Source organism: Sebastes umbrosus, chromosome 12, assembly GCF_015220745.1.
Source record: "Sebastes umbrosus isolate fSebUmb1 chromosome 12, fSebUmb1.pri, whole genome shotgun sequence".
Classification (NCBI taxonomy): domain Eukaryota; kingdom Metazoa; phylum Chordata; class Actinopteri; order Perciformes; family Sebastidae; genus Sebastes; species Sebastes umbrosus.
The window spans coordinates 24,734,493-24,759,758 of NC_051280.1; the positions used below are offsets into that span (position 1 = coordinate 24,734,493).

General features: G+C 42.0%; 1 protein-coding gene across 1 annotated transcript; it reads left to right on the top strand.

Annotated features, from left to right (window-relative positions):
• The first annotated feature begins 15,877 nt into the window (after nt 1–15,877).
• Nucleotides 15,878–23,531, top strand: LOC119499125 (phosphatidylinositol 3-kinase regulatory subunit gamma-like). The gene is made up of 10 exons (XM_037788359.1): nt 15,878–16,216; nt 18,795–18,909; nt 19,021–19,119; nt 19,229–19,409; nt 19,556–19,672; nt 19,789–19,931; nt 20,045–20,221; nt 20,324–20,398; nt 20,503–20,673; nt 20,761–23,531. The coding sequence occupies exons 1-10, from the start codon at nt 16,162–16,164 to the stop codon at nt 21,032–21,034; spliced, it is 1,407 nt and encodes a 468-aa protein (XP_037644287.1). The 5' UTR covers nt 15,878–16,161; the 3' UTR covers nt 21,035–23,531.
• The last annotated feature ends 1,735 nt before the right edge of the window (nt 23,532–25,266 follow it).

A 25,266-nucleotide genomic window follows, 5' to 3' on the forward strand; every position in this document is an offset into this window, starting at 1 on the left:
CACTCAAACTCAAACTCATGGATGCTATCTTACTGAATACTTTAAACTTTCTTTATCTGGTCAGATTCTCAGTGACATAAAACAAATGGTGTTTCAAATAATATCTAATATGTTGTGTGACAGACATCATAGATTGAATATTTAGTCGGACTGTGCATTGGCAAGAATCTGTTGATACGATACGTTTCATGATACAGGGGTTACGATTCAATATATTGCGCTATATTACGACACTGTAAGCAAGGCGATATATTGTAATATATAATAATATATAACAATATTTTTTAATCTAATTGTCTAATACTGTCATAGTATAAAGAACATACCGCCATATGCATAAAATCTGAGTAAATAAAGTTTGCTTTTTTATGCAATCAGAACAGTGGGACCTGCATATATCACAGATTCTATAACATCCAACATCATAGCACTACTTTGAGAGGGCACATACACCGAGAGGGTGCATCTCTTTGTTATATTTGAATGTAAATTATTAAGGAAAAATACATATTTTTGAGAATCAATACAGTATCACAAAACATAATAATGCAATACTCGATTTTTTCGATTATTTCTTACACCCTTAATATTTAGTGGAATAAAAGTCGGTGTAATAACGTCTACTTTCTCCCACGTATCTCTCACTTGTTTCATTCTCCTCTTTATACAAGAAAAGGTGAATATAAACACATTGGGCTTCACTTTATTATTGTATTACTTGAACTGGGCATGCAGCGATCAAGTTAAATTATGTAACAACCTCTACATAAATGCACAGAAACGCTAAGGGAAATAGCACACAGATAAACATAGTTATCCTTATAAAAGACATTAATTTTGACAAACAAAGTCTCTCTCTGTGTAGAAACATCTTCCCCTCCAGCACCTGTTTTTATTGGGGCAGATAACAAAGAGACATTAAGTGTTGATGGAGGCTGTGCAGTGGTGCTATGACCATCTCTTAAAGTCACAGACTCGTGGATGTCAGCTGAGCCGGTCGGCAACACAAAGAACTACAGAAACAACCACGTTGCTCCTTTAACTTTAATACATTTAATCCAAAAGATATACCAGGCATCAAAAAGCTGACGTTCTACACTCCATCATGATGTGAACAATTTGAGAATGTCACTGTATTCACGGATAACGCAGTAACAGTAAGGTCTTCTTTCTTGCTTTCTGCCACAAGATGGCACAACAGCACTATCAACACACGCAGCTCACACTAAAAGCATCCAGTCAGCTCATAGTGGATTTAATGGTGAACATAAAGCATTTGTTGTACATTTTCTTACCACTAATGAAAATTTCCCTAAACGTGTCATGTGATAATGAAAACTACAGTCAATACGGTAATGCAGTTTGTTTCTGAGCACTGTGATCTGCTCAGTGAAGGTGTGATGGATGATGTCAAACATCATGACAAACTAAGACACGCCACCGAACGGAAGGTGTGTCGGCTTCGGTGGTGTTGTGGATCAGGAGGTGGCGGTGTTATACACCGGTGAATTAACCAATTGTCTCTGGGCAGAAAAGGCTGAACACTGAGAAATGTGGTGAGGGAAGAAAAGGAGCAAAGAGGATGATGTAATCCTTTAAAGGGACATTCACGAAAAAAATAAAATATGGGAACAAAAGATACAAGGCCGTAGTAGAGCTGAAACGACCACGACGTATACAGATGTCTGAATGAACGATTATTTTCATTATGACGGTTAAAAATGTCCCAGAGCCCAAAGTGACGTCTTCATATTGCTTGTATTGTCAGACCTGCAGTTCAAAACACAAAGACATTCAATCATCACATGTGAGACGCTGGAACCAGCTAGTGTTATAATAATAATATGATATGATAATAGTTGCTGATTGATTTAACGTCATTTGACTTATCAATTAGTCCATTTATAGGGTATCTTTGAGAGTTTCAGCTCTATAATAATATGTGTTCAAGGGTGTGTGCGTGTGTGTGTGTAATAAGGGAAGAAATGTAGCTGCAAGCAGGAATGTGATGGGGATTTAACTCAGTTAAGGGCAACAGATGAACTATTAATAAAAATCGTATATATTTAAAAAAGACAGATATGTATAGGAGTTATGTGGCATCCGTCTCACATTCAGTGGCTCATGGCTTTTATAGTTATTGTAGGATATTACTAAATATAATAGGACACATTAATGCTATAGCGTACCGGTCAGCAAACAACACATTTAGGGTGGGGACTGGTCTACTCATCGGCTATTGGTCTGACGACAGATAAGCCTCGGGGAGTAAGGGCTATATTTCTGGGGTTCTGGTGTAGCCAGCAGATATCCGGGCCAAGACTTCCTTCTCCATGTGCTGCTCATTGTTTACAGTCCAATTAGCAACTTGAGATGTGAGACTGGAGTTGTAGTTGAGGGATGAGGTGTCGGACTGTATTGTTTCCACAAGTAGCCAGTTTACAAGTTATTTTTAAACCAGTAAAAAGGTAAATCATCGTCAGACGATAACGTTGCTTTCCAAACGGACCTGCGTTCAACCATATCTAGCTCAAACGCGATTGGTCAATTCGACTCAAGACGACAAACGGAAACCAGAACGCTTCCGATACCAAAATCTTGACCTGTTGCCGACAGGTTCTACATGTGAATGCTGCGGTCGAAAAAGTCACGGAAGTATCTGAGTAGCAGCCATGATGAGAGCTGGTCGAATTCTCTAAATGCTAAGAAAAGGTGCTTCAATGCTTCCTTTCTTATCTCCTTTAGCATAGGATACACTGCACCCTCCTTTACCAAAGGAAAGGAGATAACAAACAAATAATCAACATGAATAAATATTAGGTCCGAAAAGGTTCTGCTCCTTCACTATAACTAAACAAATAACTCATTATTTATCATATCAATTTGTGTGGTAGCCTTTTTTATTTCAATTTCAACCTTGGTAATGAAGTGATAATTTTCACCGGTTGTCCACATTAGGTCAGACAATCCTTTATCGTATGTTGATGTAGAGTGTTCCAGCAGCAGAAGGACCTGCAGTATCTCTCTTTCACACACTGCGGGTGAAGCAGCCTGTCACTGAAAGACCTATTTAACACCATAGGGGGGTAAGTAGAGCTTTTTGTAGTCCATCTTCAGAACATTGTAGTTTCACCACGACAGACCCGCGTCAATAACACTCGCCACCGTTGCATCATAATTACGGAGCTTATAGTGAAAGTGCAGTCGGATTCTCCTAACACCACGGTTGTCTTTTCCTAAATCCTTCTGAATTCTCCTTCACATCTTTCCTTGACCTCATGACGTTTTCCATCGAGGTCAAGGAAAAGTGGTTAGGAAAAGACATTAGGACCTAATTTTTTTTCTTTTTTCGACCGCAGCCCAGAATATGTTTATGGAGATTAATGGAGCAGTTACTAAACATAAATTTGGCATTGAGTGGCATTTTTATGGCAGAACCTGTGGGCACATTTGGATATATTTTCCCCAGAAAGTGTATGTCCTCCACAAATACAGTATGTGCCTATGGTGCAAATTGTCTGGCAAACAAGACAACATTAAGGAACACAGTTCGTATTAGATTATAAATTGGGCAGTCTGTTTCACATAAAGTAAATTAAGGGTGTGGTGCAAACGTTTTGGCATGCAAAATGTGTAAAATATTACATTTCTTAATAGACTTTAATTATAGAGCCTCATGAAGCCAGTTAAGAACATATTTTATGAGGCCCCTGTTTAATGTGTGTGAGATATTTATGCAAATTTCGAGTCTCTATGATTTCATGAACCTGATCAAACGCATGGAGCGAAACATTCTGCGCCGTGTTAAAGCCGAGGCCTTGGATCTGCCTTGTTTGCATATGACCTCAGCTCCAACGCCTTAGGCTAAACAGAAACACCATCCATTATGAGGAGTGGTTAACCAGCTCTCTCCCAAATTACAGTGACTCTGGCCTCCCATTTTACTGATTTAGCGGTTGTGTGGTTCCCCATCTCATGTTACTGACTGTTATAGTGAGATGTACTCACGCAGGCTATCCTCCCCTTATAAAATGTCAGCGAGGCATTTGTTGGCCGTTTAACAGGCACCAAGTTAAACACAATTAAAGATCCGTGACAAGACATTGTTTGCTTATTCTACAAATGCACATTTTTAAAATCATACTGGAGCTCAGCTATACTGATCTAAAGTGACCAGTTTTACTCTGTTGCCTCACAAATGCGGCCCCAAGGCTTCTAGGCTGAGATTTAACCACATCCTCCGACAAACGCAGGAGGAACATTTTACCACCCTGACCAAGAGGCCATTGCACAAGGGTTTTCAAGAGAGCTGGAACATTTCCTGAGCATGTATGACTGCAGCGACTGAACCACCGTCCAATTTCTGTTTAAAGCTGCAAGCGACAGGTCGTTGGGCTGGCTGCGGTACGACTGTGATTGGCAGCTGTGGAGAGGAATCCAGATAACACCCTGGTTATAGAGTTGACCCTGCTTTTAACCCGCTGGCACACCTCCTGACTTCACCCCCCCCTCCGCCAAGCTGCAGGCCAATCCTGACAACATTTACCCAGCACCTTGTGCTCCACTCCTCCACACCAGCTTCCTCAGAGACATCTGCCCTTCTTTTAATATTGCTCTTTGACCTCTCGAGCTAAAGATAAGTTAACCTATATGTCGTAAAGCTACCAACATGGTCTCTCGTATCGCAAACATGAGGAAAAAACAAGTAGAAATATGTTTTCTTTCCTTTACTAAATAGTTTAGTTTAGCAGTAAAATTACATGAGGAGTCAAGACTTGGAGTTTAAGAGAGAGATTGACCTTTGACCTCTCGGGCTAAAGATAAGTTAACCTCTACTAACATGTAGTGAAGCTACCAACATGGTTTCTTGTAACGCAAACATGAGGAAAAAACAAGTAGAAATGTGTTTTTCCTCACTAAAAAGTTTATTTTTTTTCTTTTTTTTTACGATTTATTTATATAGTAGAATATTATGCGTATGCGTACATATGTACATGCATACACACATGCATACATAAACACATATATACATGCATATACACGTACATACATACACATATACATATACTGTATATACATATATGCACCGACACACACACACATACACGCACACATATAAACACCTACATAAATACCAGGGCTGTCCTCGACCAAAGAAACTCGAGTCGACCAACATATACACCGTCCTGTCGCCCAATTGACCCTAAATAGTTTAGTTTAACAGTAAAACATCATGAGGAGTCAAGACTTGGAGTTTAAGAGTGAGTTTTATGAAAGGAACAAGCTTTGTCTGAAGTGTGAATGGCTGCAGAGCTGTTTCCCTCTCTCTCTCCCAGCCTCCTGCCAGCACCAGTCAAGGGATTTTCCTTCCCACCATCTCCGGCTGGAACACTATTTCCGGATTGTGTCGTTCATTTACTTAGTTCGCAGAGCACTCGGGAATGAGAGGCCATGGAAAACTGAGTGTGGCAATGTGGCTACAGCGGTAGGGAGGGAAGGACAGAGAAAGGGAGAGAGGTGTGTGTGTGTGTGTGTGTGTGTGTGTGCGAGAGATGGAGAGAGCGCAAGACAAGCCCAAGCAACGGCCTTTACTAAAATAGCACAAGCAAGAATCCCTGTGGGTTACATAAATTTGAACATGATGAGTGTAATCAAACTTAGACGGGTTAGACATGCGACATAAACTATCTTCATGACCACGTGACGTTGAGGATTCCTTTGTCACAACTGTGTGTTCGCCTCCCTGCCCGGTCTGTTTGTTTACCCGCCCGTCCCTCCGTCTCCCAGAGACGTCCTACTGCGTCACTAAAGCCCAGGTAATGGGCTGCTAGTGACCTGTTTACCTACTGACATTTCCTGTGTTGGTTAAAGCTAACCCTCTCTGACAGGCGTAATTGTCAAAGAAAGGTGGTCATACGAGCTTAAGAGCCCTATGACCTTCAAGCGCCGTTCTCTATCCTCGTTAGATGACCAAACAGGATTGAATCCATTCACTAAGCTCGTCTTTGTCTTGACTCCAGGGGGCTTTACAGGATGAGTGGAGCGACAGCACCAAGACCCTTTAATAACTATGTTCTTTAAGATCTAGTCAAATCATCCACACTATAGGGGAAACATGTTGCGCTCACGTCACTGAGTCTACGCAGACACACACAAAGATGTCACCACAACATCTTGGTGTCCCACATATGTGCCACAGACCATTGTGGTGGGACATAAAAACACAACGCAGGCTGTTAGAAAGGGTGAGAAAATTGGACTCCCTTAACCGACTTCCTCTAATTACTTTCTTCATTAAATTGTGCCAGACTCCAATGAAAGAGGGGTACCTCTCTCTTGATTTCTTCTCTGGTTCTCAGCATTACAATTACATTAACTATATCTCATCTTATGATCTTTTTTTAAAATGAACGGTCTGGGATGGTTGGTTGTTTTTTCATTATTATATAATATGTTGTTTAGTAATGCAGTTGAATATAGTGTGTATAGTAGAGTAATGTATAAACTAGGGGTGTCGCGATATACTGGTTTTGATGATATCTGTGATATTTAAAAAATGAAACATATCATGTTAATAATATACATTTGATAATATGTAAATAATCCAGCGCCTCTTAAATCACGCTTTTATACAGTTAAAGTTACAGACTCTCTCTTTACCTACACTTGTATTTTGAATGTAATTCATTTGCCAAAAGAAGAGACAAAACGCACAATAAACAAAACCTGATTCTCAACTCGTCAAATACCGACGCTTGATCAGGGCCCCTCGGCATCTGATAACGACGCACCGATGCACCCTTTAACGTCTGTATGTGGCGCACCAGGCTTTCAACTAACTCCAGTGTAAACACATCTACGTCAGTATTAGACGGTCAGAGCAACTGACATAGTATAAAGAGCGAGAAAGTCCGAATGGGGAGGGACGGATGGGTCAAACAAACACAGGACTTTCACTTAGGAGACCTTTGTTAGTGTCCCGTGTGAAACCAAGTCAACATTGACTTATGTTACCTTAGTTTTGTTACGTAACTTACGCACTTAACTTCACGTAATAGCTAGCTCACACTACACGACCTTTGCCCTGATTTTCCGCTCCCCAACAGTTTTTGGAGCTCCCCGACAAAATCCTTGCTGGTCATGAGCTGCTCAAAGACGGCGCTCGTCGATTCCTCGCAGACACATTTCAGATATCAAGCATGCTAAATATCTGGAGCTGTAACAATAGGAACTTACTGTATGTGTTGTATTTTCAACACGGAGTAAATGTTGATGTACCTAGAGGAATAAATAGTAAAAAAAAGTGTGGAAACAGGTTATTTTGTGAACACATGTGCCAACGACAACATCAACTCTTGTGTATAGTATCACGTCATTTACCGTGTATTTCCCACGTGTGTTTTCGTGAGAAAACGTAGTTTGGAGACCTCATCTGGGGATTCCTTCTGGTGGAAGATTTTGTAGCGTGTGACCCCCGTGTCGCCGGTCAGTCATGTAGTGTGAAAACCACAACGGCTTAAAGACGATTACAAGGCAGAAAGTTGTGTAGTGTGAACAGTACTGTGATCTGACGACTTTGAAAGTCATGTAGTGAACTTAGCTTAACAAACATACTCATTTTAACCCAAACCACGATCTTTTCCGAAGCCAAGTAGTTTTGTTGCCGAAACCTAACCAAGTAAACCTAAAAACTATTAAACTTTCAGTATGTTAGAAGTTTATTTAGAAAAGACACTATGCATGTAGCGAGCAGAAACTGACATGCCGTCCCTGACACGTCTGAAACTGATCCTAGAGGAGCACCTAGAGCGTTATAGTCTGAAGAGTAGGGCCACTGACCAAGCAGGTATTTGTCAAGTTGGGAGTGAGAATGTTGATAAACAAAGTTAAAGATGAATTTGACTGATTGTTTCATATTTTCTATAGATGTTGTGATAATATCCCTATCATGAATTCTTTTGTCCACGATTACCGGTAGTGAAAATCTGATATCGTGACAGGCCTAAACCATTTGTCTTCTTCTTCTTACATACAGACTTATTTTTCATGACATTGTAGAACTAGTATGACCTGCAATATCATACTTAACTATGGTCAAGACAATAAAGCTAATTAAACTTATAATTTTATCCTGCAAGAAAAAAAAAAATCAAATCAGCCTCTGGCATAATTTTATTGGGTCACCATGACAATTTTCACTGCAGTCAGCAGTTTTACAGTACAGGCCGTCACTCGCAGAATCTCTCGTACTCAGATTGACTTGAAATGAAGTGGAAAGATGACAGTAATTTGTGTTCAATGTTATGGCAACAAATGTAATCAGTATTTTGGAACACAAAGCATTAATAATGTAAATTATTTGTGCCGTAAATGGTGGACTCAGATTGTTGAATTAGAGATTTCGGGCGAGCAGAGCAGAGTGACTCTTGATAATTTCAATCGTATTTATTCTGTCCTTTAATGTCAGAGAATGTTTTGTTCTTGCAACACTTTTTCCTAAACCAAGAGAACTGTTTTGACTAGAGCGGAGGAGAAAAAAAAAAGGGTCACGTACTTGGAATCTGATACGGTTCAATTAATCTGCACGGTAATAAAAATTCAACATAATAGATTCACAAAGTGAAGAAAGGCCTACTTTCGTTTGCTGCTGATATATCAACCTTGAACTTTTTAAAAGTAGTCTAATGCTATTACCGCAGAACATTAGGACACAAAGTTAAACAAATGATGACGTTCTTAACCCTCTGGGACATACAGTACATCCCAACCTATGGCTCTTAAGGTAAATCCCGATGCATGACGCAGAAAATTAGTTTACTTGTTCCCCTCGTGGCTCAAGGTTGTCTCATTTACACAGGTCACCGGCGCTGCCATTGTTTGTGCAGGAGTTGTGTAATCCTAGATTCTTTTGTCCTATCCTCTTATTGTTATGGCTCCTAACCGAGTGCTTAACACATGCTGAAATAACTTCCTTAAGACCAATGTAAGCAAATACCACTCAAAGCGTTTGTGTGCCCGTGCATGAAGAGTGCACGCGCAAAAATGGGAAGGGGGCTGCGTGCGTGCGCGACAGGGGTGGTTTGTTTTGTCAGCAAAATGTCAATCTGTCTTCACGAGGTTATCCCATATGATCTCCCTAAATACGCAGGGCTTGGTTGTCCATCTGGTTGGCAGTTGAGAGCTCCCCCCCCCCTTTAACACCCACCACTGCAAGCCCAGGTCTGGAGGTCTTGCCTTTCTACCTCCCACCGAGAGGATATGAAAAGGCCGACAAAGCTTTCCATTCTCTTCTTTTACTGTCAGATTTTTGGATCAGTGTAATCCTCAAATGGCTGCAACACGTGTACAGCGGTTTGGTTGCTCCCTAACAACTGACTTGACAACTAAACAATGCAGCGGTTCTCACTGAAAAGGGACACTTAGAAGAATTTTGCACGTCCAGAAAAGATCCGGATTCTCCTACGTGCGCACACACTCACACACAGCCAGGCAACCGACCAACATCCCCTAAAAAAGTCCAGATCCGTCCCCAGTCCAAACTGCCCTGGGCTCCCCTAAGCTATTCAGCGTGTGCAAATGAAAGATGTGTCTTGGAACAGTGCGAGCCTCTAGGCAGAGCAGAAACTACAGCCTCGCGCACAGATATACACACACAGCAGCCCTCTGGACAAGTTTGGCACCCGCACCAGCAACCATGGGCCAAAACTCATGTTGCGTGCTAACTCTCTCCCTCCCCCCATCCCCTCATGCTATCCCGCTCTGCAATTATATGCTACGCTCCCACCCAAACATGCAAGAATAGGCCTTCTCAGTCAACAGACAAACCGAGTCATTCTGTCCTCAAACCATGACATCATGACCATTTGACTTCAGCGTGAAATTCAAGCTTAATTTAACTTTGTCAGGAGAAAAAAAAAAGAAAAAGATGGTGTGTGTTACACTGGCAAGAGCGCTGCGCTGGTGTGAACAGTAACTTTATGCAGTTCTGGGAAGGCACAGCTAATTTATTCTCTACAATATAACACTCATGAGGAATATGTGACTCATGACAATCTCGCACATCATGTATTTACTGTAAGAAATGGTTTCGGCTATGGCTTGTGCATGAATAGAGCACGACAATACTGTCAGACTCAAACTATTTTTGACTTTCTATCTCAGCACCAATATCATAACAATACTTTGGGCAAGTTTAAAGATGCTTTTATATAATATCTTTGTATAAACTTTTTTTAAAAACCATCAGCAATGTGGGTGCCAGACAGGGACCTTTAATTAGAATAGTCACATGATATTAAATTATCATATACGTTACACAGCAAAACACACCAAAATCCTATATGACGTCTTGACTTATGTCACAATATGGACATTATACCAACATATCTGCCAGCTTTAGTTGAGAAGAGTGTCAATGGCCTCCAGTTTCTGGAAGTTTCACATGGTTTAGATGCCTGAGAGGCATCTATCAAACTGCTGACAGCTATTGTGTGAAGCACACCTCGTTTTCCAAATCTGCCTCGCAACAGAGTCCTCTCCTCTGTCCTTGCAGCTCTGGGAGGGGTTCTTAATGGTGTGTGAGCGGTTTGCGTGAGCGTGCATGTGCATGTATATATGACAGAACCGAACCAATGACAGGCACCTCAGCCCAGCCCAGCCCATCGCAACAAAGAGGGCTGGTGGGTTTCACTGCAGCCCCTTCTCGCTCTCCCACACGCTCATAAATAACCATACAGAGCGAGTCTCTGCCCTGGCCAGGGGGAGAAAAAGGAGAGAAAAGAGCCATTTAGGCAGCTCCTCTCCTCTCATGCCTTCCAACTGACCTTTTCCAAGGGTCAATCAGTCCAACCACAACTCCGTACCGCGACCCCCCCCCCCACCCCTTCCTCCCATCTCTCTCTCTCCTTGCTGACACTAACCTGAATCATCCCAACACTGGTGCTGTGGAGAGAAGCCACTTAGCAGGCTTGGGTCATTGTAAAGGAGCATTTAAGACCTGGAAGGCATAAAGCCTCGCAAGCTCTCAGTCCCAGAGCATGCGAGATGGCAGCCGGGGTCAGAGGTGAAGGTCACAATATGGGAGGAGGGGAATAAATCCTGTAGCATGGGCGACAATGGCTGCAATCCCCACTGACAATGATGCCATTGTGGGCCATGGGTTGCTTAGTGTGTCCTGGAGCTGTGCCTAATAGAGTTATAGTGCTGATGTGATGGCTGTAGCCGAGGAGAGTAGTGTCCTTTTATATAAAGGGGGCAACTGCCGAGAAGCTTGAAAGAGTCCACGGCTTCTCAATTTTGTTTTGCATGAAAGCCTGGGATCGTGTATGTGCGTGTGTGTGTGTGTGTGTGTGTGTGTGTGTGTGTCTGTGTGTGTGAGAGAGAGAGGGTTAGGTTACTAGCTTAACTTCACTGAGTTTCCAGCCATGAATCCTTTGCTCACTGACACACATGACATCCTCTCTGAAAAGACTCATAGTTGAGTCACAGTCGAAGATGCATCGCAGAAGTTGTTCTGCTGATGTCAGTGAGCAGGTGGGCTGCCTGACTCACAAGTAATACACTTTTTAGAACAATTGGGGGCTTCAGAATTTATTTATGACTAATCCTGGAGTGATACATTTTAATAATCTAGTATTTATAGAGCAAAAATACTGCTTCATATCATTACAATTTGGATATCATTGGGTTTTGGACTGTTGGTCGGACAAAACAAGCAATGTGAAAAGATCACTTTGGGATCTGGGAAACTGTGATGGCCATTTTTAATTATTTCTAACAATTAATCAAAAGAAAATACAGATTATTAAAACTGTTGAAGTACAAGAGTGTGAAAATACAGGATTAGAAAGACTACAGACCCATTGTTTTGTACGGCTGCTACCTTGTCCAGGTCTCTCTTCTAAAAGAGATTTTTGATCTTAATGGGACTTCCTAGTAAAATAATGTGAACAAAGTCGCATAAGTGACGTCTCTCTCGCTGAAGCTACGATGCCTGTGTGTTTCGTACTCGGATGTACTCATACGAGCAACGGGTCTTACCTGTTCTTTCGAATCCTGGCTGGTAAAAAGTACCAGGAGTCGCTGGATAAAACACATCAGGTCAGATAACATCACATTTGTGCGTGGAACATATGTAAGATAGCAAGCTAGTTAATGTTGGTGACGTATTTTGTGTGAGACGAGAACTGTAGTTACTAAATTGACAAACATCATATGTGTGATTCCTGCCACAATTAAAACAGGATCCAAATAATTATTGGTGTCTCACACCGTTGATCCCATGGGGGACACTGGAAAGGGGGGACTTCGCCTCTCTACGACCTACTTTGATCCATACCTAATGACACAAGGAGGATCTCAAAAACTGGCAGCATCGCATGGATATATTCTACTTACCCTCTTCATGGTCAGGCCTTTATTTGGCGTGCCACTTAAACAGAGAGGTGGGGAAGGCCTCCGGAGAGACAGAGGCCGCTGATACCACAGGATCATCATCCCAAGCATAACTCAGACATTCAGCTGGTAAACGTTATGTGGTGGCATGCCACGAGTACCTCAGTTGTCACCTCTGTTAGTAAGATTAGGGTCTGGCAGAACGGAGTGACAGATGATGAGCGTTGGGTATGACCACTGGGTGCTAATGCAGAGGACGGAGACAGAGAGCGAGAGGGCTGGACTTGACAGACACAGAGGCAGACAGACACCGGAGCGTTTGGAAAAATGGTATGTCAGTTTTGCTGATGTCTATAGTAACAGTAGCCTCCAATTTGACATCCACCAAACATTGGTTTTCTGTTTTTTTTCCTCTTTCTGGCTTCTCTTTGACCTCCTTAAAAGAACAAGCTATGTTTCCCAGGGCCCAGCTATTTGAAGCTCATAGTTTTGGTCATCCAAAGTTTTCTGTTCCAACTCAAGCCGTTCAGACACTGTCCCCACTTACATTTCCACAATGGCAGGGTCCTGGGGGCCAGACCATAGCCGCCCTACACTCTGCCCACAGTTGAGTTGCCTCTGGCAGGACTACTGCGTGCTTTGTGTGCTGGTTCTGGCCGCCGATCAGGGAAACCCCACAGTCTCTCCATGGTGAATGTCGAACGCCCTGCCAAGACCATTATGCATCCCTTCAATGGCCGTGAATAGCAGCACACTACAGTACAGAAGATTTGAGAGATGTGCAATTCACCCAGGGCTACAATGCGAGACCGTGACACAGATACCGACATTGGTGAACTGAACTAATTCCTGACATGGTGTTGTGTCTTTGAGTCTTTTTCTTTTTCCGACAACAAACAAAACAAATCCTGATAAAAACGCGTCCTACGTTGCATCGCGCAGCAAATATGGAAACAGTTGATTGATAATATTCCTTGACACAGTTAGTGGACAAAGTCTAAACAAGCATTAGTACAAAAAAGCCAGGAGATTATTCCACTGATTCTACAAATACTGGTTTGTTGTGACTTAGTGTGGCTGAGTGAATGACAGCGGGAGGCCTATCGTGTACACATTTAACACTCTTAAATATGGGGATTAAAGCTCTTTCCATAATTTCACCAGAATTCATGTAAAACAGGCTGAACCAAACTGACCTAATAACCTCAAGGACACAAAAACAATCCTGTTTGCCATTAACTCTTATAGTTATCTTTGTCTCACTGACACTGCTTGCCTGACCAATTGACCAAAATACAACGTCTCTAACACCTACTGTCTTTAATATTAGCTGCCTATAATAGTCCCTCTGTAGTCATTCTGAGTTGCTTGTCAGATCAGTGTCAAAAATGTAATTCTAACAGAATTAGCTGAACTGTTATCTACATTTAGCACAGAGGAACATCTGTCTATTAATTTCAAACTCATGCAGCGTTTCCCAGCACTCCCACAGTCCAGTGGCATATTGCGGTGGTAGTGGATATCAAGATGAGTCACATCAGCTAGCAGGCAGCTGGCAGGCTTGCAGTATCAGCCTATCCCGTTAATCTTACGATTAGCCTTCACTGATCCCATCAGGACTGCCTGGATCTGGGGTGCAAAGCCTAAAGGTTTATCCTGCAAGTCAGCCCTCGTTCACCCTGGTCACTACACGCACACGACACAAATGGGGCGCACATGAAAAAAATACAAAGCACACACCCCAAATATTTCAGCATTTTCTAATACAATCACGGAGGCGACATATTCCAAACACAAAGCCCCCGGAGACTGGAGCTCGTCACGTCTGTGCCTCACTGTCCCCCCCACTGGCGTGTCTGGAGCCCCGATGTGTTTCGAGAGGATGGCGTTAGTGAAATGTGTCACAGAGTTCAGACCCTGAAGTTAAAGGGGCAAATTTCTGTGCTCTTCTGACACCAGAGCAGGGGGGTTGGGCAGCGGCCAAGTGAAATGCCGTGACAGGCCTCAAGGCTTCTTAAAGTAGGAACGCATGGAAAGCACACAGGCAAACGCTCGATACATCGCACCCTCAAATAAACATGTGACCACATTCACCCAACATGTGCGCACACCCACGCAATTACATACCTGTCAAATGGTGGCTCTAATGCCTAAAAAGAAACCTGGCAACATCCCACAACTACCATTTGGCCAGATAAACAGCATTTGCATATATGCAACATGCAAATGATGCACAGTTTAATGTTGATATTTGCACTGTGTTTGTTGGAAATAGCTGCCAAGTGTGCGTCTGCGAGTGCAGCATGCGTGCGTGCTCTCTTGCTATAATATGCTCCATCATGGCAGTTGGTTTAGCACGTTTCTTCGGCACCGACTGGACACAGGAAAGAATCGTCTTACTGATGGGAAAAAGGAATGCTGGAGGCAATTACCCCCCAGACTCTCTGTCCTCAGGTCAAAAGGGGACCGGCCATAAACGCCTGGACACCAACAGAGACAGACCTCTGACCATGCAGGCCTTGTTTCACTCTCCCTGCAGCCACTAATGTCAGCTGGTTGGAAGAGGCCTCGGTTGTTTAAATTTATAGCACAATGTCATTCTGTGTCATGAGCGAACAACAATGCGTCTATTCATCCAACACGCATAAGGAGATAGTAATCCTGAGACTTTTTTTAGCAACATGAAGATAGAAACAGCATAATGTCTCATCATAAACTAATAAATTCCTCCCACGTTTACATTGATTTTCAAGTCGCTGATGTGTACAGGTGTTAACACACCTAATCGTGTGTCTCCAACAGGACGATGGCAGAGCAGCAATAATTACGTTTGCTGAACGTGTTCGACAAGCTCAACAAGAATATAATACACACTTGCCAAATAGGCAGGCTACTCTGTCACCTCTCAGACAAAAGGGGTTTGGAGTCTGGTGCTCTCTGGATGCCAAACAGCTGAAGACACTTTAATTATCATGAAAACCTATTGCATGATGTCATTCTATTGCAACCTAGTCACTCAGCCAGGAAATTAGGGCAAAGCTAAAAAAGAGGCATGACATGCTTTAATAACCAAGTTGTTTAAAAGTGTAAAATCATATAAGGTATATTGTGTTGTCATTAAATGATTCTAATAGACTATAGGTTTTTCCTTTTCCATTCATGCCCTGCCAGGCATTTTTCAGCTGTTACAGTGCAGCTTGAGGAGAGCTGAATGAAATAGTCTGGAATGTACCATTACAATAGAGAGGGGTTACTAATGCAACACACACTAAGTATCTATAGGTGGAATTCACTTAATACAATATTATTTTGTAGATTCAACTTTTAAATGTTTTTTTTTGTTTGACAATGAAATATAAACTTGACAGGATTTATTCTACATGACAATGCATCCTGCTTGGAAAAATATCTCCCCCTACTGTAGCAGCAGAATGGACTGCGCCAAGATGATGTTACGAACAGCCCTTTAAAGTCGCTCCACTTCCGAGATGAAGTTAAAGTAAGAGCTGCTCCACACAGCAAAGAAGAAGAGGCAAAGAAAGGACTGACATCTGTCTCCTAGTTTAGACAGGATATGTTGAAAATACACAGCTGGACTTTGGAATGTTTTATGGACTCGGAATCAAAGGAGATTCGTCCAAATCCATGTTGGACGTGGCGACTGCATTGAAGTAACACATTGTTGCAAAAAAAGACATTTCTCTTTCCTCCTCTCTAAAACGCACAAAGACAACAAACAGCAACCTGGACTACTCTTTTGCAACAGGAATGGTTTATCCTCCTGAAGGCTTATTCTACATCGAAATGGATCAAGCACCACCAGGTAAGTTATTATAGGGTTAAATAAAAAGACAGCCATTGTCTCATCTGCAGGTTTTTGCAGATTCCTTTTTGTCTGCTTCCTTTTTTTGTGACATCATCTTATATAATAATAACAAAAGCTGTCATCTTGACAACATGCAATGCAAGGTGTTAGTATAAAAACGTTATAATAATGGTCAAGTCTTCAAGTGCCAGAGCTCCCCCAGTGGCATTGCCCAGGCATGCATACTGCAATTCACTTGCCAATTACGTAATACCTTTTCTGTGGACCGACTCAGGCGCAGTGGCTCTTTTTTCTTTTGTCCCACAGCTGCGTATGAGACAAACTTGGACACACACTAATGCATGGCGGTTTTTTTGCATGCATCTCTGACTCCAATAGATGTGCTAAAGGCGTATGAGAGTGTTAAAAGAGTGCATGTAAAAAATAAAAGGGTGAACATAGTTGAGGGTGCAGTTTAATAAAGCGCCGCATGAAACGACCGCTTTGTTCTCTGCTCTCTCTGCAGCCAGCCGTGTGTAATGTGTGTGCTATAGCTCTCTGGAAAAGTAGGCTAGAGGCAAGAGGACCAGACAGCTCGTCTCATGACTTTAACTCATGAACAATTCATTTTATTATTTACATTTTGTCATTTCAACCTCCTTATTATTACATTGTCCTAACATTGTCCCATTGTGCCTGAACTCCACACAACCACCCAGCTCATTTGATGTTAACTAATTGCATCATAATGTTAGCCTTCATTAGTTATATTAATATTATTATTATTATTATTATTATTATTAATAGCTGCAGTTGATATGATGCAATAAAAGTGAATACTGACACATCCATAGGAACAATACAGATCCCCATGTATTATTCCCATAACCACCTAGCTCATTTAATTTGGTGGCATCATCATTTTAGCCTACATTAAGTATTTTTAAGATTATTATTATTATTATTAATAGCTGCAGTTGATATGATACAATAATAAAGTGAATGCTGACACATCCATAGGAACAATACAGATCCCCATGTATTGTTCCTATAACCACCTAGCTCATTTGATGTTAACTAATTGCATCATAATGTTAGAATACATTAATTATTTCAAGATTATTATTATAATTAATAGCTGCAGTTGATGTGATACAATAATAAAGTGAATACTGACACACCACCAGATAGGAACAGTACAGATCCCCATGTATTGTTCCTATATCTGTGCTGTAGAGGGATGCTTCAGTGACCATTCATGTGTGGTTATTATTAAGACTTTTTATGTGGTTTTAGGGTTGGACAAAAGTGCAGAAAACCAGCCTTCAGCGTCACTGATATAATACAATAAAGTGAATACTGACACACGTCATAGGAACAATACAGATCCCCATGTATTGTTCCTGTATCTGTGCTTGTATGGATGCTTCAGTGACCATTCCTGTGTGTGGTTATTAAGACTTTTTTATGTGGTTTTTTAAGGATTGGACAAAAGTGCAGAAAACCAGCCTCCAGCGTCACTGATTTCATACTGTTTTATTATTCCACACTTAAATGACTTGTCTGCACTGGTATGCTCGTGTGGCTTTTTGGAAGCCAGCAGCATAGTTTCTTGGCAGGAGACAGACAGAAAGGGGAAGAAGGTGTGCAGATTTAATTTTGCTGAGTTCAGGAGCCGCAGCTTTGCGTTTTTGTGTGTGTGTGTGTGTGTGTGTGCCTGCCACTGTGCTGCTGCTGCACCTGCCTTTTGTTTATTTTAAGGTCAGAAAAAGAGGAGAGCGGATGGTGGGAGAAAAACCCACATTTTCTCCTCTCTGAGGGTGCTCTTGTATTCTCCCCCAACTGCCTCATGAAAGGCACTTTTGTCCTGCAGTGAAATATATCGCCCTTCACCTCCTCTTGATGCGGTTTGCCCTCCTTTTTTCATTTTTTTTTAAGGGGAAAACGCTTTTCAGCCAAACTCACAGATTTTTTATTCCTTTTTTAAGGTTGACGGAAAACTTAAAGAGGATCTGTTAGCGTGCAATCATTATAGAAAAGAGAGGGGGTGGTGGTCCCAGAGGCTCAAAATATAATTTACGGTTGATTCAATGCCTTTCATGCACTTCAGGACATGCCAGAGGCTGCTGCAAAACTTTAGAAGTTAGACCATGAATCTACTTCGCAAGAGTTGCAGGCAACTGAACGCCTTAATTCTGAGAATGTCTGGGACAACAAAAGAAAACGTGTTTCTATTTGTTGACAGACTAACTGCCACATTTCCTTTTTAAATCACTTGGAAATGATTTAGAGTGTGATATCTCTAGGAAACATGCCTGGGCTTGTCCTCACATCTTGACAGGCTCCATCAAGCAAGGGTGTGACAGAGTGTGTGTGTGTGTTGGTGGGGGGTGGTATACATTCAGATCACATGCATTTGCTAAACACACACATACACGCACACATCCTTGGTTGCAATAGTCATAGTATTGAAGGAGTCGTGTTTTACAGCACTTCACTCGATCTCACAACGGATCAATGCTGTACAATCTCTTTCTAAGAAACTGTTATCCCTGTTATCTTTTCATTTTCTAATCTGTGTTTTTCTTTCTTGTAGCTCTCCCTCCCAGGTCAACAAAGCCAGTGTCCTCCACCATGAACAACAATAACTGCCTTTCGCCACCTACACATACGCTACAGGAAGCTGAATGGTACTGGGGTGACGTCACCAGGTAAAGTACCTTCTTCATCTTGCCATGAATCTTGCAAACACTGAGCGTGTGTCATCTGATTGTCTCATTGGTATGTCAGATCCGTTAACAGTTAACTGATTACCCCCTCAGGGATGAGGTGAACGAGACGCTCCGAGACACACCTGATGGCTCCTTTCTGGTGCGTGACGCATCCACAAAGCTGCAGGGAGACTTTACGCTGACGTTAAGGTACGCAGAAGGAAAAAGAGGATCTAATTGTAACAGCACTGCCACAAATATCATCAACAGCGTTTTTATTTTACGTTGATGAACTAATTTTGTGCTTCACTTTTTTCAGGAAAGACGGGCACAACAAGCTGATCAAGATTTACCACCGCGACGGAAAGTACGGCTTCTCGGACCCCCTCACGTTCACTTCGGTGGTGGAGCTCATTTGGCACTATCAGCAGCACCCGTTGGTGGAATACAACGCCACGCTGGACCTAATGCTCACCCATCCTGTGTCCCGCTTCCAGCAGGTTAGTGAGCACCATTAGGTTATGTTTTTGGATTTAAAAAATGACGGTCAAAAGTGCGACGCTGCAATAAGTGATGATAGATTTCTTTGTTAAATACGGAGGATTATGAATTGCACATATTTAAGTGTCGTTTTTTTTTACTTCAGGTGAAAGAGGACAGCGTCGATGTGGCAGGAAGAAAGCTCAAAGAGGTTCACTGTCAGTATCAGGAGAAGTCAAAGGAGTTTGATCGTCTTTACGAAGCTTTCACAAAGACCTCGCAGGTAAAAACAAACGTATTAAAATGAACTCTGATGGACCAGTTCTTTTCTAAACAGTAGAATTTACATTCATCAGTCTCCTGAGTCGTTTCTTAGCGGATGTATTCTTTGTGACGCAGGAGATCCAGATGAAGCGAACGGCAATCGAGGCCTTTAACGAGACGATGCTGATCTTCGAGGAGCAGTGTCGTGAGCAGGAGCGTTACGGAGAGGAGTTTGAGATGAACAATCAGTCCGAGGGAGCCGACAAAGATCTGGAGAGGTATACCTCATCACATCATGGTCCAAAGAGTGTCCCTAAAATGGGGTTTAATTTTAGTGCCATGTTTCTTGAATTGCATTCAGACCTGTGACTTTTACCTCCCTCCTTGTTAGCTTTCTGATAAATTATGAGAAGCTCAAGTGTCGTCTCGGGGAGATCTATGACAGCAAAATCCATCTGGAGGAAGACTTGAGTGCGCAGGTGGAGGACTACAGAGAGACGGACAGGAAGATTAACAGCTTGCGGCCTGACCTCATCCAGCTGCGCAGCATCAGAGATCTGTACCTCAAGTGAGTATATTGTCAGAACATTGTTTGTGGTGACAATTTCTGTCGCCGCTCTGTGAAGTATAACTACTCTATATTAAAAAATTCTTTACACTTTCCTTGCAGCTGGCTTAATCACAAAGGCGTAAGGCAGAAACGCATAAACGACTGGCTGGGGATACTGAGCGACAGCCTCGATGAGTAAGTTTCAACAAATCCTGTTTTAAGAATGCAACTTATAAACGAGAGAGATTTGTAAGAGAATTGTTACGGAGGTGTTACAACACGACTCTTTGTTTTTTCAGCACGTACGTGTTGAAGGGAGACGAGAAGAATTTGCCACATCAGGATGAAGCAAACTGGTTTGTTGGTGAGCTGAGCCGGACGCAGGCCGAGGAGATGCTTCAAGGTAAAGCTCCTGGAACGTTCCTGATCCGCGAGAGCAGCAAACAGGGATGCTATGCCTGCTCTGTTGTGTGAGTATAACATTTTGGAGATTGATTTTGCGATGAATATTACTTTATGTGTGACACTCATATATTTTTTTTCTTCATTCATTACAGCGTGAATGAAGAAGTGAAGCATTGTATGATCTATAGCACACCGCACGGATACGGCTTTGCTGAGCCCTACGACGCCCACTGCTCTCTGAAAGACCTTGTCCTGCACTATCGCCTGCACTCCTTAGCGCAACACAATGACGCCCTGGATGTTCGGCTGTCGCATCCAGTACACGGCAAAGCTGCAGCCACGCCTTCTCAACACGCAGAGGAACACAAACTCATACAGACTCCTAAACACACAGCGGGGCTCCCGCCGGCCGCTCCAGAAATGTAATCCAACGGAAAGAGACAAAAGGACATGTTTACTGTATCCTGCGAGAACGACTGCATCGAGGTGCATTGTGTAAAGTTTTGCACTACAGTGATTCCATCAGTTTTTGTGAATGGGATTTCACAGATTGAAGTGGGACTGGAATTTGAATGTCAGCTTGAACTTTTTAATTTTTGTTTTCAAAGAGACTGTTTAAGCTTTTTTTTTTTTTTTTGTACTTCATTTATTGCCGTTTGTTTAATGGACACATTTTTGGTGTGGATGTTGACAACCAGAAAATTGCTCACTGACATCAGGTGCTGCACCTTTGTTTCAACTTCAACTTCTACAACCAGAGTTGATGTTGCTAGAGATGTCCATTTCTCTAGTTGAAATGTATTCAGTTCTGAAAATTTGACCAATAGTTTAGAAATATATTTGGTTACTACGGAGTTATATTTGTGCCTCATTCTTGAGCGTGTGATGGCACATTATGAGCACTGTTTTTATTTGCAAGCACTTCAATTATATTTAGTAGAGAAATGATTTATCATGCAAAGACGATTTAAATTTGAGCATGAGAAAAAGAAAATGTGTCCTCAAAATTATTGACGTGTTATCTACGTAAGCACACAATGAGCGCACAGACAAACCCAAGAGCATGCAGAGCAAAGATGTTTAAAGGAAAAGTCTTTGCACACCAAGTCCGTATTTTTCGTATGGATTTTTGAAATCCGTCGTCCGACAAAAATCGTTACTCGCAGAAACCTTGAGTCCGATGAGTTATATTTTTCCCTTCGTTGCAAAAATTCGCAAAACAAGACAAAATTGAATGGATTATGTGGGTGCGATGGATATCGCTAGTCCTAAATGGGGCTAATAAATGAATGACATTAGCAAGAAGCTATCGTTTGGCTGCCTAGAGCACAATCACTACCGTCTAATATTTCATACATCCTTTGTTTTGCGACCATCCCTGATTCCAAGCTGTTCTGCAATCACTTGCTTTAAATTCTGCATCTCTGTATTCTTTTATTTCTTTATCGTAAAATGCTCTCTGCTAGGAGACAAAGTGAATCAGTTTATCAGATGCCATTTTGGATGATGACGTTTGCACGGACGTTGGCTCTGAGTGGTCAAACAACCCTCTTTTGACGAATGCAAAAAACACAGATAATCGAACCTGTTCCAAAAACTTTAATGACGGGCGAAAGTGTCACAGTTGCTGTGTTAACGTGATTGACACAACGTGAGGTTGCATTTATTTTAAAATGTGCGACAGTTTCGGACGAAAAATACAGACTTGATGTGCAAAGGCCTTAAGAGAAACACTGAACTATAGTGTCCAATCCCACAGAGCACTTAGAGGGGGAATGAGTAAAACTGAGGTGCAGTCGTGGATAATAGGAAACACTAACAAGCGTACAGAGCGCAAAATTGTTTGCTCAAATTAAATAATTCTTTACGTGACAATAATTTCTCTATAAAATATAATTCACGTGATTATAAAATACCTTTTTCCGTGCTCAAAATGTCCCGTTGCGTGCTCAGGAGTGAGAAATGCGTTACTACTACTTAGTGCATTTGTGCGGGGGGGAAAATGGTGCTGTAAACAGGCTGTTTCCGTCATACTGGTTTGGTGGACCAAACCATTTTTGGGTAAATGCCACGTGTGAATATGTGAAAAGTCGTGGTGCATCTTGACAATTTGCCCCTTTCTTAACCGACATTCATATACAGTGGATAATTATGTAGCATTAACATCCTGTAGAATACCATTGTAAGAGCATACTCAATGTTATACCCATTGACCAAAGCACTTAATAGTGAGCAAAACTACATCCCTGTTCAGTCCGGTAATTGCATTTGGGCAAATGGGGAGGGCAATTTATGTACACCTGCTGATGTGCTGATCAAAACATAATCTGAAGTACTGTATGTTATATTCTGTTACTCAAAGAAGTATAAGCTTTTTGTATTCTATATATATTTTTTCTATAAACATGCCACAAGATGAAAGCTTGAAGAAAGTGCAATCCAACAGTATTTCTATTGTTGCAATGTATGACGATGATGATGGTGGGTGAAGGTAATGCTGTTATGAGAGGTTGACATTTGCCACAAAAATGCACTCTCTTTGGTGGTGTCGGTATGATGTGGCCTCCGATGTTTGTGTGAACTGCCAGAGGTCCGGAAGTATCCTGCCTCCATTACTTGAACTGTGGCATTGCTCGAGCTATGAATGTTTTTTCATGACATGCAGCCTACATAGCTTAAGAGGAAAGGAATCCATGTTGAACTTGGCACATTTTTCAAGTTTGAGGACAATAGATACTCTGTACAGAGAAACTGTAAAATGTATTTCTGAGGTTGGTTTATGGAAGGAGGGTGATTAAGCCTCTTATAAAAATATAACTCCACTGGGGGATAGAGGAAACTCCTCGGGTGAAGCTAAGCAATGTGAGATCCTGACCTTTTTCTTGCTGAAAGACAATAAACTGATGAGGGTTTTGTCAACTTACGTGATCCATTTGCTTTTTTTTTTTCTCCAGTCTATTCCTGTTTCTGCTTCTTTATCATTTAAGGTACAATTTCTATGACACGAGTAGAAAAAGTATCAAATAGAAAGCATAACATGACTTAAAGTGAGATAACTACATTTACCGTCTATCTCTAGTCGAGCCATTGTGGTCCGATGAGCTTATCCTTGGGTCAGCAGAGATAGGAGGCGAGCGAGGGCACTGGAGGACACACTGTGGACAGATGGAAGAGAAAGGAAGCGATAAGACAATAGCAGGATATGTGCCGGCCCTTTTCCCCTACTCGGCCTGGCCCCACTGTTGAGTCACTAGAAAACAATCTATCAAACCTACTTCACCAAGAATGTGTGCCGTATTGTTAAACTTTTCTGAAGCTCCCGTGAAAGGAACGCAGCTCAACTGTAAACATTTAGTACCAGCCAAGCTTGAGTTTGGCCTCCAGAAATTTACACTATTATTATCTGATAATTACACAAAGTTTTGCACCAAAGACACACTACTATATAAGCCACTGATGATGACTCTGGGTGACATCACCATTTGGTCCTCTTGTGACCAGAGCAACAGGTGGCCTCTCTCAACCATCACATAAGGTCTGTGTTAGTTAGGTAGGGATTAATGAGGTGCAGAGGGCAGGGATGTACCGGGGGAGAGCGTCAGTTCCAGGCCACGGATTACTCCCTCTTACCTGTGTCAGCAGCACAGAGGACCGGTAGACAGGCAGGTGTGCGTGCTCTGCTAGGATGGACCAGATGCAGGGGGAGATAAACTGGGGAAAAAAAGTTCAGAAACTTGTGTTTGATGGATTATTTCTCTGTTGTTACAATGCTAATGGTCATTGTATTTTACATCGTTGGAAAGCCTGTTTATATTCCTTCACAATGATGTCCAACTTGTAAGGATCATGCATTTGTGGGATGAGCAGCACAGCTGATTATGTGGGTAGCGCCCCAAGAAAAATTTGCCAAAATGCTCTGCCAATGGTAAACAGTGTATTCTCATGGTGGTATTGACTCTTGTTTTGAGTTGTTTGGTGGATTGGATGATTGAACTCTCTTTCAGTAACAAGGAACAAACAAGACATATTGGCTATTTTACACTTTATTCACTTAATACACCGTCAGGAGCCTCAGTAGCGGGTGAAGGGCAGTCATTGAAGGCTTCCTGGTAGCCTTATGAGACTGTTTGCCATTGGCAAAGCATTTTGGCAAATTTTGTCTTGGGCGCTACCCACATAATCAGCTGTGCTGCTGATCCCACAAATGCATGATCCTTACAAGTTGGACATCATTGTGAAGGTAAATAAACAGGCTTTCCAACGATGTAAAATACAATGACCATTAGCATTGTAACAACAGAGAAATAATCCACCAAACACAAGTTTCTGAACTTTTTTTCCCAGTTTTAGATGGATGGATATATAATAGGGACAGACTGTACCGTGCGCTGAGTCACACTCAGGATGCGTGAGTGAGTGTCCGAAAGACAGAGTGGGTAGAGAAAGTGTGTGGGGGAAGTAGGTACAGGAAAAGAGTGCATTTTTCTAACTCCTGTACAGGATGGTGTAAAAAATGAAGGGAAAAAAGGTCATGTTAGGCCTTTGCAGCATTTCCTTCGACCTGAAACACCCTCCCACCTGGCTATATCCCAGAGCTATTTGCTTTCGCAGCCTATTTTCCTTTAGTTCCCTGAGTTTAATCTATGTAAAAGCCCAGC